Raw genomic sequence first — 19,011 nt, 5'->3', positions numbered from 1 at the left:
GCATCGGGACAAGTACCCACGTAGGAGACATCCGGCCCATACCATCTTTCCACGACTGTTCCAAAGGTTAAGGGAAGGAGGGCATGTGATGCCAAATTACAATTCCATTTCCACACAACTATTTTTGCTTATAACTTTCGACTCAGTCATTTCCGGACCATTGTTCCTGATCTAAAATTGATGCACGTGCCCTTCGCAATCATCCCTGAAAGTTTGTAACACCACCTCGGAAACACCCTGTACATATATAATTAGGATCAAATTCAAACGTACGTTTGGAGGAAAAGGAGAGGTAGATGTAAATGAAAACAGAGTAAGGTCGAGTATAATATTCATACATCATATTCTTAGAAATCTACAGTCTTGCATTAAATATTTCTCCATTACAAAATGAAGCTTGAGCAATATTTCACTATATCACGGGGAATTTTTTCCAACAGCAGGCACATCAACACAAACATTACATCGCACATATTCTCTGTTCACTTCGTCTCCGTGCATACTGGAACGAAGTTGCCGTAAACTAACAAAACGTGCAGTTTGGTTGGTATTGATGCATCCTCAGAGACAAAAATTGCCGCGCAGTGATATAGCGAAGTTGTGTACGATCTGCAATAGGAATTCAAGTATTTTCTCTCATTAATACACATTACGTCCGTCAAACCTTGCAAAACAAGCTCCTCCCGTAACCTTGGAGCTTAAAGAAAGAAAGCAAATACAGCACTTACTGGACAGTGTTAATACACAACCACACACACAAAATGGTAAGTTAGCCATTTTAAAAGGTATCAACGCAGGTTATTCCGCATCAAGAATGCTGTTAAATTGAAAATGAAGAATGGCAGATAATTAAATATCTAAGCTATTCACTGTAAGTAGACTAAATTACGTCAGTGGAATGACGTCGTAATAAGATAGGCGTGATAGAGCAAAAAACTGTCCCATCGCCGCATTTTTTTTTTGTCATAAACCTGATTTTATTATTTTCAATTTCTATTTGTATGTTCAGTTGTTCTTTTATGTCATATTCATTCTGTCACTCGTTATTACTGTAGATTAAATTGCATTCGTGTATAATTTTTCTTGTAGTTGTATTGCATTTCTGGTGGTGTGGAAGAGAAAGCCTGATGGCCTTAACTCCACCAGAGTAAATAAATAAATAACCACTGCAGGTAATTGATTCCCGGATCCTTCTATCGCAAAAAGTCACCTAAATAGTGTATTATCCAGACAAAACCTGTCTCTCAGTGACTTAAACACTACCATCGCCGGCTGCTATATACTGTATACTATATACTGTATATAGCAGCCGGCGATGACACTACAAACCTTACAGAATCTTCCTGGAGTCTAATCTCGACCCTTCTGTTGGGAATGTTTCAGCTCACCACATGAAAGTATAGTCCGCGGACTACTAACAAATAACTCAAAGTTAAGTAATCGTAGACATTATGAACGCCTTACATAAATATATACGACAAGCACGTATCACCTACTCCGTTCAACATGTACTTGAAGAATTTAGTGAAGAACTGTTTTCAGAACATGGGAGGAAGAAGAATAAAGTGTATTAAGATTTTTTCATTTTGTTGGTAGTTTTAACCTATTGTATTAAGATTTGCTGATGATATGGCGTTGTTAGCAGAAGAGGAGATGGTACTAAGGGATATGCTACTGGAGCTATGTAAATGACAGCTGTGAGCAGTACGGGATGAAGATAAGTGCAAATAAGACGAAGACCATGGTTATCGTAAGAAAAATAAAGAAGGTAAATGTCCGAATTCGAAATGAGGCAGTACAGCAAGTGAACAGCTTGAAATACTTGGAGTGTACTACATTCCACACCTTCAGCTGTCACCTCTGTAATGCCAATATAACTTTGGTGACATTACGAAAGTTTCACGGTAGTGTACAGTCAGGCTATGCCTTGCATACACAACTTATAAATGACATTTAAGGAACCCGGATATTCACTGCCGTCCTCACATTAGCCCGCCATTGGTCCCTATCCTGAGCAAGAATAATCCAGTCTCTACAATCATATCCTACCTCCCTCAAATCCATTTTTAGTATATTATCTTCCCATCTACGTTTCGGCCTACCCAAAGGTCTTCTTCCCTCTGGCCTTCCAACTAACACACCATATGCATTTCTGGATTCGCCCATATGTGCTACATGCCCTGCCCATCTCAAACGTCTGGATTTAATATTCCTAATTATGTCAGGTGAGGAATACAATGCGTGCAGTTCTACGTTGTGCAACTTCATCCTCGTAGCCTCAAATATTTTCCTAAGCACCTTATTCTCGAACACAAGTTTGTTGATACGTCCAACAGTTTTGAGAAAACGAATTGTAATGTGTTGCAACGCTGCAAACAGTGCTCCTTGAGGTTATTGTTACGCAGTGGGGGTGGGTGTAACTGCAATCATCCACTCCGCAAGACTTGCGAGAGGAAAATGTAAACAAAAAAACGTCTCATTAGATACGTTTTCATCAAATTACTGTAGATAAAAACGCATAGCATTCCATGAATTAATTACGCACATTGTTTGGTTTTCAACATTCTTTATTACGCTATAACCTCCCTAATCTAAATTTTTTAATACCATGAAACTTATTTAACATTCACAATAACTTGTCTGTTGATTGATTTGCTTCTTATAAGTAATTAAGTTACAAGATAATAAAGAATGTAAGTACATTGTGACAAAACAAAACTTTTTCACACTTCTACAAACATCAAGACATATACATATAAATCATCTTTACAGTCCCTGATAAATTTTGATTACACACAGCAAACATCAATGATAATTATCTGTATGTTATTAAAATCAGATAGAATATTTTAGATCTAAATGATTAATAACAACCACTATTTGCATCAATGTCAGATAACATTCAGATCACAAGCGAACGTATACTACACGATTGAAATTCTACATGTATAATTACAACCAATCGACAACATAAGATCCATACTCTTCAGAAGATTCTTTGCGACTATCTTGCGGACTCCATGACGGAAGTAGCGTAGTGAAGTGCCGCTTATAAATCTGGCGCTCTGTGTAACACTGCCAGTATTGGTCCGCGAAAGATTTTGTTTCCATTAATCGCTTTTTAAAAATATGATACGAATATATTAGAAAACTGACTCTGAAATAGGCCATAAATACAATCTACGTGTAGAAATTTTGAGTGAATTCGACAGTAGTAACAACAACGACAGTGCAACATAAAATATATACAGAGTGCTGAAAAGCTAACTGGGTGGACTTTTGCAACCACTGGAGGAATCAAAGAAATCATATTTTATGACTATAGATTGGAAGCACTTCCTTAAAATGCTACAGGCCGTTAAAGTGTTTGTGTTTTAGGACGTAATTATTATGATAACCAATTTATTGTTACTGAAAGAGTACAAAAATGTTTTCTTATTCATTTTGTTGTACACTACAGGAAATGTTCAAAAGCACGGTTATCAACTTCAGTGCAAAGTGACAGGGATTATCTTATGTGCTCGAAAATGTCGACATATACTCTTGACTGCTGCTTCTGCAATACAAGCAGTAAGACAGATTTTTCTTTCTCCATTGTTTATCGTAAATTATGTTTTACCAAAAAATCATGTTGCATAAAATCCGGTGACTTCGGAGTCCAGGACAAATGATCAACTTTACGATATGTAAAATCGTAAGTTAGCATTTTCGACTCTCGGCTACCAGACAAATTATGACTTTTCTGATCCTATCATCCCAAAAATTATGTACAGTAGTGGCAAAAAAAACCGGACCGACTCTTGTAGCTGATTTCAGAGTTACAGATTCAAATTTTGCTAGTCACAAAACACATCCATCTTGCATAATTAATTGTAACAATGAAATGTATTGCATTTCTTCGATTCTTATTGTCTTTTGTTTCCTTCAGTGCCTCAAACTTACAGACGAAAAAACTTTGAGAGTTTTATTTTCATCTGGCATCATTATTACATTTCTACCTTTACCCGGCAAAGATAACTGCGTATTTTTACATTAAATAGCAGTACATACCTCTGGCTTCACTATCCATATTGAAATTACCACAGTTTGACACAATACACAGCACAGGATTCTTTTGTATCAGCTACAAGGGTCGGTCCGGTTTTTTTTTCTTGCCACTACTGTACACAAACTTGTTCTAGACTGTATATTTCGTTTGTCTTTAATATGTAAATAATTGTTTCATGCAATTTATTATAGAATTTAATAGGTTTTGTCCATTCTCCCAGAGAGAGAACAATTTTTAAATATCTTCTAGATACAACTCATCTTTCTAAAAGATGTTTGTAAATATAATGTACATTTCCAATAAATATATTCTATCATTTAAGTGAAGAAATATAGTAGAAATATTCTGAAAATAATATTACACATTACAGTTCAGGACTGCAGAATTTCTTGAATTTTGTGAAGAACTTGATTTTACTATTTCTTGAGCATCTTCTTGCACTCAAATTATACTTTTATTAATTTCCTCGTCCTTCGCGTAATCCTCTTCTTCCACTCCGTTGTCCCTAATTATGTCTATTATTACTTGCTTTTCAAGGAATTCGGTTTCTGGCGGAAATCACGAGTGGTCTTACCTTCTAGGAAAGTTAGTCATTAGTCATTCCATTTACAAACCCATGCCAATTTTATTTCCTGTAGCACATAAAATTCACAGGAGAATTTTTGTAATTAATTTCTCCTTTAATCATATTATTCAAGATTTTCTCTTTTCTACACATTCCCGACGATCCCCAAAATTAATTTCTATACAACATTATTTTGATTTTGCCTTTACCTTCTTTCTACTTTAGAACCAATTAATCGTACTTAAGTATGTTTGATAACCTGCAACATACAGCTGGGTCAATAATTACTCTAAAAACCCGACACCTCACCTGAATATACATCAAAATCCAGTCGTCTTCATGAAAAGCAATCAGCTAGCTACAGCTCGGCTTCATAACCAATATGAGAAAGTGCTTCACGAAAGCCTACCCCAAGTCGAAACTTATCCCTGAAAATCTCTCGGTAGATACCATCAGCTGGCTGACAGAGCCCATAATGGAGTAACGGCGCAACGAAATATTCAGAACAAATGTCGGCCATTTTCTTAAGTGTTAAACAGGCGGCATGCAAGAAAGGGGACAAGCCGCAACCACACAGACTTACAGCTTACTCTGTATGCTACCGGGGGCAGGCGCCCCAGGTTCCTGAACAAGAGATGATTGTCCTGTGAACAGAATCACAAGCTTATTACAGGCTACTACACAAAACACAAAACGCGGATCGCAATCACGTCTCACGGGTGAAATTGTTATTTCAGTTCTATTTAACGTCCCTTTCACACTACACAGGGTGAGAGGGGTATAACTGCATTAATTTTAAGAACAGAATCTTGAGGTTGTAATTAACCAAAAATACGAATGAGATTGTGGTATCTGAATAACGGTTTGGCCGAAAAAAAATAATTTGTGCTTGAAGTTTGACACCCATTTATGGTAAACAAATTGAGTATTAGTGTTTGTGTAAATAGCAACGAAGTAGTGCAGCCAAGTTCGCTGATATCACTCCTTAGGACTAGAGCTGGGGACGGAGCGAGTAGAACTGTTGAGTTACGGTACTCGGTTCTATCGGTTTATGTGCTTGGCAGCGGAGCACCGAAGTTACTCGGTTAACCGTAGCCGTTACCGGTCAGTTCAAACATTCGAACGAGTTCCCGTGTTTTACTTAATTCTAGCAGACAACAACGTAGGTACTGTTGTATTTAAATATTTTCTGCTGCAGGACAAATTATTTCCATATCCCCAAGGCGGGCTGAAAGGCCTCTAGTATTGAAGAGGAGTTCATCCTATTATATGACCTGTCAAGTGGACCTAATGAACATTGACAGTCTGAACATATTACTATACATAATAATAATAGTAATAATAATAATAATAATAATATATTATTATTCTATAATATATTATTATTATTATTATTATTATTAACATCACATTATAGTGTTTGATTAATATTAAAAATATGTTAAAAAAGATGTGCATTATATTTTTCTTCTATTTGTGTTTATTGGCTTTGACTTACCTCATCAGTCATCATTTTATTTGCATTTATTTCTACGAATTATGTTACCTAATTACTTTAATTTATCAATAATATTACTCTTCGCCAAAGAGAACATGGTTGTATTGAAGGCTAGTAATGTTATGAATAAACATTATGTTCTTCAGTTTAAGATTCCACATTTTATTGATTATTTCATCCACTTTCCGTAATAGTAAATAATTATATGTGTTATTTTTAAGTGTTTTAGGCAGCGTTTCATGGAGCCCGTTTCTTTCTATCTTCTTTCTTACTTAGCTGCAGCGTTTAACGTTTACATCAAATGTTAATTTATTAGCTGTTAGTATTATAAATTATTTTACCAATGTTATTTCGTCTGCCATATTATAACAACACTGAAAGTTAAATAGGCCTTTCATACAAAATAACTCCGCAAATAGTTGTAATCACGCAAATGAAACTTGCAACCGCCATTTTGCAATGAAGAGAAGCACTTTTTTCTCGTCAATTGGCAAAGCGAAAGCGCTTTACTACAACGCTTTTAAAAAACGCTTGATTTCACTTTCAAAGTACGTTCTAAAATCGACTCAATCTATCTAAATTTTAAATCTGCCGCCACAAATTTGTACTCGGTTCAACCGAGTAATGACGTCACAGTAACTGCTCCGAACCGAACCGAACCGCTCCGTCCCCAGCCCTACATAGGACCAGCTCACCTAATGAGTGAAGTCTACTGAGCCAAGCCCTTACGGGATCTAGCAGGCTAAATTTATTTATTTATTTATTGAGTACTGAGACGTATGAGTGGTAAGATATCAACGCGAAGATAACTGATAAAAATGCATTTACAGTATGACGGAAATTTAATCAGTTAATTTGCACGTTATTACACAAATGACGAGCTTTTCGAAGAAATGACAAAGGCAAATTTTTTCAACTAGTTTTTTTACTTGGTTATTTAAAGACGTTGTATCAACTATAAGGTTATTTAGCGTCGATGAAATTGGTGATAGCGAGATTATATTTGGCGAGATGAGGCCGAGAATTCTTCATAGATTACCTGACATATGCCTTAAGGTTGGAGAAAACCGCAAGCCGACTGAGCTACTCCGGTGGCTTTTCGGCTTGTTCTTCGCGTTGAAATCTTACCACTTATAGTTTTACCAAAAATGGGATTCAAACTTCACACAATTTTTTTTCGGCTGAACCGTTATGTCAGTGTTCCCCAAACTTTTTGAAGGTACGACCCACTTTTGGGTGAGATATTTGTTTGCGATCCCCTCCCCATTACCTTACCAGTAAAATTCCTTCACCACTACAGACAGATGATGAGGTGATAATCGTCATTGTAATCCTTCATAAACTACAGAGGCGTCAATCATCAAGACGACCACAGCGACAAATCACACGAAAAAAGTGAAACGCAGACAGACCATATACAAAATCCACTCTTTGGTATCAGGGATGATAACTTGCATAATTTAGCAATCACTTTTGCAACATTATAATGCCTTGAATTTTAATGATATAATGGACCACCAATAATGCATGGACAACCTGAAGAGAAATCTACTTCAAGTGCCCAAAAATTGGGAATTAGGTATAATGTTCTATTCATGCATGACAACGATCCAAAGCATACTGCCTTTTATACCAAACTATGGATCCTTTACAACATACCATCTTACTTTCGGACAGCTGTACAATCACCAGACAACAACCCCTTTGAACAACTCTGGGATTACTTGAAAAGAAAGCTCAAAACTAGGGAAATTACCACAAAAAAATCGCTGAAAACTGTAATCATGAAGGAATGGAATAACATTCCAGCCAGTGTGACCTCAAATGTATTATTTATATGTCCAGAAGATTGGAAGTTATTGTGAAATCAAAGAGCATCTACATAGTATTGAAAGTGAAAATAAAACTGTGGAAAATGTGCATAATTTCTGTGTGCTGAACATGATCACTATGCGAATACTTTCTGTTTGTTAATTTTGTGTAATAATTTCGTCCGAAACAAATAATTTCGTTTCTCTAAGTATTAAGAGGACTGGATACTGATTCCTCATTTCAGTACAAAAGTTTAATTCAATATTTCTAGGCTTTTAGTGTTCAGAGTAGAATAAGAATTTTCATGTTCGTACAGTAAGTCATTCTGAATTCAGTGGCGTAAAAGGCAAATAATCAGTTTCTTATTCAAATGCAAAAAAAAAAAAAAAAAAGTGCTAACTAATAACCTGTTTTCCCACTTCGCTAAATGTATCACATACTTTAAGTGCACATTACTTGCTACAACCTTCACTCATATTCTTTGTATTTTTTTAAGTTATCAAATAGCCACCGGCGTAGCTCAGTCGCCTGAGGCTCTTTCCTGCCGATCCAGAGCTCGGGCGTAGGTTCGATTCTCGCTTGGGCTATTACCTGGTTGAGTTTTTTCCGAGGTTTTCTCCAATCATAAGGAAAATGTCAGGTAATCTTTGGCGAATCCTCGACCTCATCTCTCCAAATACAATCTCGCTATTATCACTTCCATCGACGCTAAATAACCTAGTAGTTGATACAGTGTCGTTAAATAACCAAGTAAAAAATATCAAGTAATGCATATTGTAAATTCTAAATCATTATTTTAATATTTTACCCTTATTGGAACAGGAAAAACAAATCATACTTTGATTAACAATGTTTACCAATTTTTCAATCCATCTCTTTCCTCTTTCTTTTTCTTTTGTATTTTTGTTTATTTTTCTTACTTCTATCTCCCTTCCATTTCTTCCCGTTCGTACTTTCTTTATAACGCTTCCCCTTACTTTCCATCTATGACTCCTCCTTAGTTATTTATCTCTTTTTCATCTTGTTTCATTAGTTTCCTTGCCTGTGATCTTCACCGTCTTCTATACCCACTCACTGAGTATTTCTTTTGTACTCAAGAACTATAAGCAAAACACTTTACAATCTGGGCAGAATGGACAAATCTGTCTAAAAATTCAACTCGTACATGGACAAACACAGCTGAAAACTACTCTTCAGCTATTAAGGAAGCTAAAGCCCCCATTTTTTTATTTATAGCTATAATCTATGCAGAAGTACCGGAATTATATACGCTTCATATAAAATGATTACACAGATAATAAATCTAAAAATTACCGTCCCGATTAACCACACAAACAAGTTTTTCCAAAGCCCCAGAGTTTGAGGGAAATCATATATCAGCACATAAGACATCTGCAATTTCACACTCACAAAGCATCTTGCCGCTGCCTCGTGTCAACATGAAGGCAAGACCTTGGGACTTAACTCAAAACATTGTCCTGACTTCTACAAACAATTGGTTACGTAACACAGAACAAGCAAACTCTGGACTACGACTTCCAACCTGTGGTCTATCCGCACAGACGTCCAGGTAGTAACAAACATGTTCACCCATCCATTCAAGGGCGGGCAATGTCCAAATCTAACAACCGTCTATTACAGTACAAATGATCATTCAACTGTATTACTGTCCGAAGGTTAAAAAAAAATATTGCGATGTTGTAACAAATTAATTTTCAACTTTAAATGTCTACACTTTGCCCTCGACATCGTCATCTGTATGTCCTCTGGTACTATTGGGATTGCCAAATGTCCCGATATTGCGAGACATTTCCTATTTTTCCGTGTCTCGCTGTTTAAGATATTACCCATTCCCAAGTGGAACTGAAATACGCGCACGAGAAACAAATGTACCACGCACCGTGTTCGGACTTGAGGGGTATGCAAATTTAAGAGAATACTCTCCTACAGCTTTAAGTTTGTATTTTAATATTTATATTTGATCTAAATGTTATTTAACAAAAATGTTTTTATATTAAACTGTCACATGAAATGACACAGTATTATAAATCACGACAAAATAATGTAATAGTAGAAGTCCATTAAAATGTTGAAAAAGCAAGTCTTTAATTATTCCATACATCCATAGCCTCCTCAGTCCTATAGTATACTTCATACATGAATGTGATATAAGATGTATGTGCAGAAACCCGAAGTATAGTATGATATACCTGCATTTGTGCCCGAACTGTAACCTGCAGAATTTTTCCTCATGTCAGTGACTTTTTTTAAGTGTAGAATTGTATTGAACTTTAAAAATAAGAGAACAAATGTCTCAGGACTCAGGAGAATAGTCTACACTGTATTAATGCATTATTATTATTATTATTATTATTATTATTATTATTATTATATCATGCATTATGCATTATTGCATATCAACTGCAGTAAAAGTCCCTCTCCGATAATTTTAAGATCTGGCAACCCTAGGTACTACGCCGAGTGTTAAAAAACATTCAGTACTTTGAAAGGTGGTATATTCATCAAAAGAAGGAAAAAAAAGTCTAATAAACATGAAAAATTTGAAAGCCTCACGACCGTGGAGATTTAAACGGCAGGCATCAGTTCCTGGTCAGTCGTGAAGTCCACTTGCTAAACATTTCTGTCACGCTCGCTCCCTACTTCCCCTATAGGTGCTTGTACTGTAGTGAATCGCTTTATGTTACATTACGGAAGTTTTAAAAATATTCAGTAGCATTTAAAAGTACAGTATGTGTGTATTTAAATTATATATATATATATATATATATATATATATATATATATATATATAATATTAGTAGAGTTCGTTGAAGTGCAATATTAAGCTGCAATTATTAATAAAATGGCTCCAGTTACTTCAAAATTAAAAGGGAAGAAGCTTCATAATCAAATCATAGAAGTTATAAACAGTGTACTGGTGTTTATATCTAAAGAAACTTCTCAAGGAATTTAAATTTCTCTACATAAAGTTCAAGAGTAAGTGGCAATATCTACAGGCGTGTCCCGCAGTAGTGTAAATAAATTGTGACAAACGAGGAATACAGAGAGTGGCAACGGTACATCTTTCGAAATTCCGTATAAGAAGAAAATAAATAAAATAGAGTGTATTGAAACTACACGCATTTGATTAAAATATAGTGTGAAGGATAGTGTATGATTTTTACATCTCCGAGAAACGCGTTCCAACAGTCACTGCATTAAGAATGAAACTGAAAGACGCAATTGACTGTAACAGTGAAGATACTAGTGTTAGAACTGAGATAATTTAATATTATGTACAGTATGTCAGTGATTTATACATTTTCATACCACCTGCACTGGAAGCCTTGGAGCGATGACTCAGCATTGGTATTCTGATAATCAAATTTGTCACTTTTAATTGGTTACGACGCTTTATCAACTGCTATGGTTATCTATCGTGCAGTTGAGGAAAGGTTTCTCTTAAATGCCCTACTATGTCCCGTCGCTCTTATTTCCAGCAGCCAATCACGTTGCAGGTCGGCTATGATATACCTGCATTTGTGCCCGAACTGTAACCTGCAGAATTTTTCCTCATGTCAGTGACTTTTTTTAAGTGTAGAATTGTATTGAACTTTAAAAATAAGAGAACAAATGTCTCAGGACTCAGGAGAATAGTCTACACTGTATTAATGCATTATTATTATTATTATTATTATTATTATTATTATTATTATTATTATTATATCATGCATTATGCATTATTGCATATCAACTGCAGTAAAAGTCCCTCTCCGATAATTTTAAGATCTGGCAACCCTAGGTACTACGCCGAGTGTTAAAAAACATTCAGTACTTTGAAAGGTGGTATATTCATCAAAAGAAGGAAAAAAAAGTCTAATAAACATGGACCCTAAAATTAATAATATTTCCCGAGATACGAGTACAGTTCCCGCGAAAAATTTGAAAGCCTCACGACCGTGGAGATTTAAACGGCAGGCATCAGTTCCTGGTCAGTCGTGAAGTCCACTTGCTAAACATTTCTGTCACGCTCGCTCCCTACTTCCCCTATAGGTGCTTGTACTGTAGTGAATCGCTTTATGTTACATTACGGAAGTTTTAAAAATATTCAGTAGCATTTAAAAGTACAGTATGTGTGTATTTAAATTATATATATATATATATATATATATATATATATATATATATATATATATATATAATATTAGTAGAGTTCGTTGAAGTGCAATATTAAGCTGCAATTATTAATAAAATGGCTCCAGTTACTTCAAAATTAAAAGGGAAGAAGCTTCATAATCAAATCATAGAAGTTATAAACAGTGTACTGGTGTTTATATCTAAAGAAACTTCTCAAGGAATTTAAATTTCTCTACATAAAGTTCAAGAGTAAGTGGCAATATCTACAGGCGTGTCCCGCAGTAGTGTAAATAAATTGTGACAAACGAGGAATACAGAGAGTGGCAACGGTACATCTTTCGAAATTCCGTATAAGAAGAAAATAAATAAAATAGAGTGTATTGAAACTACACGCATTTGATTAAAATATAGTGTGAAGGATAGTGTATGATTTTTACATCTCCGAGAAACGCGTTCCAACAGTCACTGCATTAAGAATGAAACTGAAAGACGCAATTGACTGTAACAGTGAAGATACTAGTGTTAGAACTGAGATAATTTAATATTATGTACAGTATGTCAGTGATTTATACATTTTCATACCACCTGCACTGGAAGCCTTGGAGCGATGACTCAGCATTGGTATTCTGATAATCAAATTTGTCACTTTTAATTGGTTACGACGCTTTATCAACTGCTATGGTTATCTATCGTGCAGTTGAGGAAAGGTTTCTCTTAAATGCCCTACTATGTCCCGTCGCTCTTATTTCCAGCAGCCAATCACGTTGCAGGTCGGCTAAATTTAAACGTGTGCGTCTTGTGATTCGCTGCTGATGACGTTATGCACTTCCTAAGGTTCCATAAATACTTAATATGATCGCCCGCCATTTTGGCTCTTTCGTTGGCGTTCGCAGAAATCACACGAGGACGTTAATTGCCGCTCAATTATTTACTCAATTACAGTGCGTTTGATTTATTATCATAGGAGCTACGGCATGATAATGTTTAACGGTGCGGCAAATAGATTCCTCGTCTGGTAGCTCGGCAACGAGAGAACAAAAATGGCGAACGATACTACCTACATAGACTTTATAGAGCCTTCACTTCCTAAGGTGTAAGCAAAGAGGAGGAGTCACGCCGAAAATAACAGCGACGCCACTATAATTTGGAAAGCTCAGTATTTATCTAGGGATTAATATTCTCAAATGAATCAAATTCGCACCCTCTTTGTGCAAATGTTAAGTAGAAATTGAAATGATTATATGAAACGACAGTTATTTTCAGATGACGTTATAGACCCCATTATCATAAATCTCGGTGGTATCAGTGATGACAATTCCAGCTGTTAAGAATGAATCAAGTAAACAATGTGATATAGATAACTATTCTTATAAGCTTCAAATGAATTCACAGATGGATTTTCCAGTATCTAACCTTCGTTTTATTAGACAACAAAACGCAAAGTTGCGCTGCTCTCCTGTTTTGCAATAAAAGCAGAATAACCTAATTTAAAAAAATAACTGTTCATTATATATGGTGTGGTTAAAATAAGCACTGATTTTTGGTGCAACAAATCGGAATTACAATAGTCATATGTTTCATCTCTTCAGTAAACAACAGGTTGCACTGATAATGAAGAACAAAATTCAGAGACAAGTCAAGTAGTTGCACCTTTAGCATCAAAACAAGAGAGATCATTAGATACGGATCAGCTATCCACTGAGAGACCATCTCTGAAAATTAAGAGAAAATCAGCTTAGTCCCTTTGTCGTCTGAACAAGCGAAAAACAGAAAGAGACTTCAAGTTGCACAATTCTGTTGTTATAAACAGTCCATTCTGTTGTATTCCGCTATAAGACAGACGAACTGGTTCAAAAATATGATGTAATATATCATATCCCAATACAAAATATTGTTAAACACAGTATTTAGATTGATTCTTCATTATCGATACTGGTATTCATATCCTAGGTACTTCATAAACAATAAAGCATACACCAATCTGAGAATAATTTAAAATAATTTCTAAAATATAAATGTAATAAAGTGCGATTTAAATTTAATGTGATGATAGAGACAGGTTTGGTGTAGGCGAAGCTTCCAAGTTTGTGTTTTTGTACAAGCACGTAAATAAAGAAGCTACAAATACGACTGAAGAACTAGTTTAGAAAGGGGCTTGGTGTAAATAAAGCTTCTAGTTTGTGTTTCTGTTTAAGAACTTTAAGAATAAGTTATAAGACAGAAGAACTGGTTTAAAATATGTTGTAATGCATCGTACCCCAATTCAAAATATTAAAACACAGCATCTAGATTGATTCTTCATTATTCATCCTAGGTACTGTACATCATAAACAATGAGGCATAACTTACACCAATCTAACAATAATTTCAAATGATTTCTAAGCAAAAATTTAATGTAAAAAATCCGATTAAATAAAATGAATATGATTTTATTTTAAAATATCGGTAATTGATTTCGATTTTTTTTACACTATGGTAAACAAGGACCGTGGCGTCTATCATCAGAAAAGCTCCTGCTTCAAGCAAAGACAGTAGGTTTGTTCCAGCACGGTTCAGAATCGATTCTGAACTGCATGTCCATGCCCAGTAGGTCAATGTGCGCTCCAACAAGATAGAACTGATTCTGAACCGATTCCGAACTTCCAGTTACCTGTTCCAACCCAACAAAACTAGAACTGATTCCGAACCGATTTTGAACTCCCAGTTACCCGTTACAACGTGCTTTAGAACTCGTTCGGAAAGAGTGAAATGATTGGTTCTTGATTAAGAGCAGAAACTGGGAATTCTGAACTGTTGACGCATGAGCAGATGGTTTAGTTTTAAGTATGGTTAAAATGTTTCAAGACTAGAAGGTAGGTTAAAATAAAATAATAGTCCATCATGAGTGATCTGGAAGGTAAATTCGGAAGATGAATATAATTTTAATACCTATGAGAAGAAACCCCGAAGGCCTTGGCGCATGTGTCGAAAGTAGTTCGGTATTAGTTTGTAACGCGTTCTGAACTGCTTGTTGGAACAAACCTAGTGTAACACTTTTCATTGCCAAGGTCGCAGAGTAAAAACTTGCCATAAAAAAACAAGTCCCACAAGATGTCCGGATAATTATTATTCTCATCAAAATAGCGAAGTTGCATTTTTTTTACGTTCAGATTTAAGATGATGCGTTTCACTTGTTCCTTTTTTATATGTGTATAATTACAAAGACTAACTAGGACTAACCAGTAACAAGTTACATAATTACTGTTTTCCAAACCCCGCGTACAATGAAAACAAACCATAATTCTTTACAATGATATACCGGTATTTTTAAATTTATAAGCTTTTTCATGCAGAGCATTATTTTAACAGCTTCCAACAAAAAGAACACACTAAAGGCTGATTTATGACATCATTCCAAATTTGAGGTTCCTTCAAACTTTACCCTATCAAAGCATATTTTATGAATGAATGCATGAATGAATCTTTACTTAATAACTGTACAGTATGGTACAATTACAAACGTTTTACTGCAAAATTAAATTTTCTTTGATGATCTTAAACTACAGTTAACACGACAATTCTTGCAGTATCTAATTTCAAATGCAAAAGATTGGAACAGGAAATATCTGGTAATTATTTATATATATTCGGAGGGTTTCTAAAAAGTAGTGATGTTCATTCCATCTATAACCTCTCCTACCTAAATCCCATCCTCACTTTCACGAAGTGCAACCTGTTTATAAAAAACCGAGACTCTGGGGACAGAGTCATGGCGGTAAAACCAGTCTAGTACTGTATATACAGTCACGAAGCTTGAGTTGTTGAGGGTAAAAAAAGGTAAAGGTATCCCCGTAACATGCCATGAAGGCATTTGGGGGGCATGGAGGTAGAGCCCCATGCTTTCCATGACCTCGGCACTAGAATGAGGTGGTGTGGTCGGCACCACGCTCTGACCGCCTTTTACCCCCGGGAAAGACCCGGTACTCAATTTTATAGGAGGCTGAGTGAACCCCGGGGCCGTTCTGAAAGTTTGGCAACGAGAAAAAATCCTGTCACCACCTGGGATCGAACCCCGGACCTTCCAGTCCGTAGCCAGCTGCTCTACCAACTGAGCTGAGAGTACTAGGAATAATAGACTGTGCCGGTACTACTTCGCATTGTCTGTGATGAGGCGATAGTAGCGATCCTAGTGGTTAGCAACTATCTTTGGATGCATATTCCCTATGTATTGAGCTTCGTGACTGTATATACTAGACTGTGGTATAACCATTCCACCATATACTGAGGAAATGCAGTATTAAACAGTAGGGCCAGACGCTGAAAGATGGCAGCCACATCACTGGAAATACCTCCTGGCTAGCAACTACAGTGACACTGTTTTGTTACGCCGCGGGGTTTTCATTTCCCGTCGCCCGCCACTAGGAGCTTATCTACGGCCAAGCGGCGCCCCGATCTGCCGGCACTGAAACATTTAGTATAGGAATTTGTACTTACCCAGCTCAAAGTAGGTGTTGAAAATGTCCTCCACTAACTGCTACACACTGTTGACACCTTATGAAATTGTTAATTACTTAAAGAAGTTCTGCTTCACTGATTGACCTGATTTCAGCTCTTTGTATGCGGGTTTTGATCCGATATTAATTTATTTTTTTGTGATGAGGCCTATTTTCATTTAAATGGACACGTATCCTCACAAAATCATCGGTATTACAGTCAGGAGAAACCCAATCTTGTACTTGAAACACCTTTGTACGGTGGTGCAATAAACGGACACAGAATTTTTGGGCCTATTTTCACTCAGGGCACAATTACCAGCGAGCGTTATATGAATGAGATCCTTGACCCATTTTTAGATGAACTGACTTACGGAGAACGTCCTCAGTATATTTCCAACAAGACTCCCCCACTGCTCACACTGCCGAAGAATCCATGAGAGAACTGCGTCGAATGTTCGGAAGGAGAAATATCAGTAAACATTTTTGGGCTCTACGAAGTCCAGATTTAACACCATGCAATTTCTATCTATGGTGGGCACTTAAAATAGGGTTTATGCGAAAAGCCCGCATACAATGAATGAGCTTTAGAGCTGAAATCGAGTCAATCAGTGAAGCAGAACTTCTTGAAGTAATTAACAATTTCATAAGAAGGTGTCAACAGTGTGTAGCAGTTGGTGGAAGACATTTTCAACACCTACTTTGATCTGGGTAAGTACAAATTCCTATACTAAATGTTTCAGTGCCGGCAGACTGGGTGGCCGCTTGGCCGCAGATAAGCTCCTGAGGCGGGTGACGGGAAATCAAAACAGCGCGGCTAAACAAAAGTGTTATTGTAGTTGGAGGGACATTTTATTGCTTTCAAGTCTATCACAAAATATAAAGGTCGTTGGGACGTCCTCAAAAGCGATGAAAAGAAAACTTTGGTAGACCGTAACACTTATTCAAAGGACTACAACCTGTGAAGATGATAATGACTAGACCCCGGATATTTAGGCATTTATTTTGGTTAAAATAGGCAGGCATATAGGCACTAAAATAGTAAAAATAGGCAGTGAAATAGGCATTTATTATTGATGGAAACAGACAAATAATTAAACTATCCCATACGGTACTCACTTTCCTTGGTTACATATTACAACAAGATGCTTTTTTAAGTTGTCAACTGTCATAGTGAGCCGCCTGTCAGAGAGAACGTTTTTCATGGTGGAAAAAGATCTTTCTACTTCTACTCAAGTGATTGGAGCAAACTTAAAACAACTTATTTCAGAAGGACTGTCTCTACTTTCTTTCAGAGATCGGGAAAAACCGACTGTGTATTGTCTCAAAAAGAGGGGTGTGAGAGGGGATTAGAGACTTCCAAGTACGCGTGACATGCGTGCAAGCGACAACAGTAACGGGATCTGGAGACTTGCTTTTAATACTTCCCTCATCCCCTTTCTTTCGCTGGTAAACCCCGAAGTGATCTGAGCACCGAGGGTTATACTGTTCAAACATCTTTGTTAAGTGACATAAAAATGAAATCTGTAGGGCAGAAAAGTTTATGACTTCTTGGAAACATATGTATTGCTGGAGAATAAGATTTTCAGCAAATATTTGTGTAAGGTGAATAGGCCTATGTATTTTTAATTTGTACAACCGTTTTTTATATAATTTATGTAAGGTTTATTTTAAATGCATTAAAAATATATAAAATGTACAATAACGACGTAAAAAGGCTAAACAAAAAAGGCATTTAACCTTCAAATGGGCAACGGGAGCTAAAATAGGCAAAAAAAAAAAAAAAAGGCTAAATAATATCGTCCCCAAATGTGTGGAGGCGTGTTTATCTCTAATAGGTCTTTCATACATATACTCAATTTAAAAAAGGCATTTTGCCTGACATCCGGGCTCTAATAATTACATATTATATTAGGATTTACTTACATGGAGGAGGAAACCTAATTTTATATTTTATGTGGTGTGCTTTTCGTTTTCTTATCACCAGTTATTTTTAAAAATAGTCTTCAAATGATAAATTAAACTTGTTAAATGCATCATATTCTTAACTAACAAGTATTTTACCTAACCTTATTAGGTTCAATTCGCATTCGTTTCCATTGCAGGCATTATTACATCCTACTTATAAATCTTTTGATTTTGATTTTATTTCTAGTTCCTTCTCACATAAATGTAAATTTGGAACTTTTCCCCTTTCCTTTCCTGTTGTCAGACATAGTCACGTAAATTTAGTCAATTAAAATGACCCCAAACGAATATGATTCCGTTCTCACCCCTTTGTGCACCTGAAGTCGAAGGCAGATCCAATCTTCCAGCCATTTCAGTTTTTATATATCTATTTTACCAGCGATGAAAAATAAATTCAACCTACATCAGTTTTGAATAGTATTAGGGTTTCATTCTAAACCAATTTTGGTTTCTTTTTCAGATACACAGGGTGAGCACAACGTCGAATCCCCATCAGAAGAAAAAACTGAAT

General features: G+C 36.1%; 1 protein-coding gene across 5 annotated transcripts in view; it reads right to left on the bottom strand.

Moving 5' to 3' along the window:
- The window catches only part of Gpat4 (Glycerol-3-phosphate acyltransferase 4), a 191,081-nt gene that overhangs the window by 169,510 nt on the left and 2,560 nt on the right, over positions 1-19,011 (bottom strand). For 3 of the 5 annotated variants that reach the window (XM_069817943.1, XM_069817939.1, XM_069817940.1), the window contains exon 2: positions 5,204-5,257. The exons of the other annotated variants lie outside the window; for them this stretch is intronic. In XM_069817943.1, the coding sequence (XP_069674044.1) occupies positions 5,204-5,257 (54 nt within the window). The remainder of the gene's footprint in view (positions 1-5,203; positions 5,258-19,011) is intronic. 5 annotated transcript variants of the gene reach the window in all.

Source organism: Periplaneta americana, chromosome 2 (assembly GCF_040183065.1).
Source record: "Periplaneta americana isolate PAMFEO1 chromosome 2, P.americana_PAMFEO1_priV1, whole genome shotgun sequence".
NCBI classification, from domain to species: domain Eukaryota; kingdom Metazoa; phylum Arthropoda; class Insecta; order Blattodea; family Blattidae; genus Periplaneta; species Periplaneta americana.
This window is presented reverse-complemented; position numbering and strand designations above follow the sequence as displayed.